This window comes from Atta cephalotes (assembly GCF_000143395.1).
Source record: "Atta cephalotes unplaced genomic scaffold scaffold00001, whole genome shotgun sequence".
Taxonomy (NCBI): Eukaryota; Metazoa; Arthropoda; class Insecta; order Hymenoptera; family Formicidae; genus Atta; species Atta cephalotes.
The window spans coordinates 13,894,676-13,897,145 of NW_012130065.1; the positions used below are offsets into that span (position 1 = coordinate 13,894,676).

Consider the following 2,470-nt stretch of genomic DNA (forward strand, 5'->3'; position numbering starts at 1 on the left):
AAATGTTTTATTAATACATAAAAATTAATGTTAAAATAGAAGTAATATTCAGTTTTAATAATAGAGAAAAGTAGATAATATATAATTACATTTCTGATATATCAGGATATATCAGAAATATTCATTTTTTGTTAACCATATTTTAATATTTTTAATATTTTTATATACAAAGGCAATCGTGCATTTACACAAAAAGAGAGATCAACAGAGACAATCAAAGAGACAATTCTAAGATACTAACAAGCCATTTATCTATATATTATCAAAACCGAGGCTATATTCTAAAATTCCTGTCCCGAAAATGCTGCACATAACAAACTACAGATTTTAGCGCTGACAGTGAATTTTTTTGAATACAGCATGAGAATTATCTTTATGATCAATTTTTCTCATATTAATTGAAAATTGTAATTTTTTTAGTGAATTTTTTATTTTTATGTTTCTCGACTTTTCTTTTTATTTATACAAAACATCATTTTTATATTTACAGGCTGTCGAATTTCGTATCCGCAAATTGGAGGAATTGAGTCAACAAACTTTAGCACATCTCGGGGTGATTCATCGTTTCATGGCGACGTACATGCCCAATGAAGAACTAGCCGGATTAGTAGCGTTTGACAATATTCGACAGCGTCGGGTATCAGAGCGATCGGAGGCTCTGTCCGAAGCAGATTCTCATACGCAGCTGTCGACAGTCGCACGACGCAAAAAATTTCTACGATCTCTCACTGATGCTGCTTTCCTAAATGTTAACCATCCGATAGACGATGTTCTCAAGGCTGAAGCTATGACTTCCCGTGAAAATCTTAGTAGACACGACTCTTCCGTAAGCATACACGCTCACGTCGATCAAGACGATATCAAGATAACTAAAAACTTGGAAACAGAAGACAGCAAAGACATTTCCGAAGGCGAAACAACCAGCAAAAAAGAAATACCATCCGAGAGAGAAATGAGCCGAGATACTAGCAGAGAAGTAAGTAGAGAAATTAGCATGGAAGCTACCAGTAGAGAAATCAGCAGGGAGGTCAGCAGAGAGGCTAGTAAAGAGGCTAGCAGCGAGAATCCGTCCTCCGACATCAAACAAGATTCAACGGAGCGTATACTCGGACAAGATTCTGCGGAGCGTAGTACATTTAGGCTGAACAGTAGAACTCGATCGGAATCCGATGATTTTATGCTGCTTCCACCGCCAAACACTCAGAGAGGCGTAACCTGGGCGGAGCCTCGCGTGGCTGTGATTCCGTCGTCTGTCACTTCAGTTGGTAACATGCAAAGATCGATTTTATTGGCAATGCGCGCCGAATATACTAGCATCACGGATGAGCTGGAGAGTTATTGTGGTTTATTGAGCCCGCCAAGAACACCACCGGTCTCACCGCCACCGTCACGGATGCGCAACATATCGGACATGTTGAATCCTGAGATGGCATGGCAGATTGAGAATGAGCATTTGCGTGACGCAGAAGAATGCGATTATCAACAAATGGAGGATCTGATTCATCGACGTTATCACGGCGACAATAATAATGATGACGGACCGCCGAACATGCATGCGGATAATACTGGTGATATCACATATTTCTTTAATGTATCTAACGAACACCGCCAGCTGCGCCGCGCCTCCGCGATCGAGGAGGATCCCCGACGACCACCGCCAATGATTAGCGTCACCCGTGAAATCGAGCAAACGCTTGCACGACCACCGATACATGATTCGGAGGGGACCAATCCGAGTGATAAGAATCTGAGTACCGTACCTGCCCCCGCTTCTGAAACCATGTGTTAAAATGAAAATCAAGTAGGAAAAATATGCATCATTTGCTAAGCTTTCAGAAAATCAATTTCCAATTAATAAAATATCGAATAAAAATCTTTATCGGATTATTAGCTTTATCACGATTTTTACTATTCGAATATAATCGTATTAACTCTTCGTGTTCATTAATCGTTTTATCATCAACGATGCATAGAATTTTAAATGTTTTTAACAATTACAAGAGTAATTAACTATCTCTATTTTAAGATTATTGGAGGTCCAATACATTTCTTCTAATCTAATATTGCTTCTCAATCCCCAGACAGTACCAAGTTGTTAGTCGGCTGTCTGTCGACAGAAGGATCTAAAGTCGACTTGAGTTAGATTGAATGTCAATCAACTCGATTTTAGATCCTTCTAATCGACTAATATCGGTTTCTACCAATATAGATTAACTTTAATCTTCTTTTAAAGGAGAATATCACTATAATGGCCGGAAAAAAGTCTTTTATGAACTTTTTTTGTGAAAACTAATAGCTTATATGAATTATGTTTTTATATATTTAAAGTACATACATTTATGTAGTTACAAAACATTCATTAAATAATATTAATATTTCTAGCCTTAGTGCTCATTGATGTGCACCTCATCTGGAAAAACATGGGCGCTCGTACTGCGTCTGAACGGGAGCTCTAAATAAAAAATTTTTT

At 37.9% G+C, this 2,470-nt stretch overlaps 1 protein-coding gene across 1 annotated transcript in view; it reads left to right on the forward strand.

Moving 5' to 3' along the window:
• Positions 1-1,789, forward strand: part of LOC105627462 (transient receptor potential cation channel trpm) — a 29,416-nt gene extending 27,627 nt beyond the window's left edge. Inside the window, exon 18 of the mRNA XM_012208748.1 lies at positions 491-1,789. Within this exon, the coding sequence (XP_012064138.1) occupies positions 491-1,789 (1,299 nt within the window). The remainder of the gene's footprint in view (positions 1-490) is intronic.
• Positions 1,790-2,470: the final 681 nt, after the last annotated feature.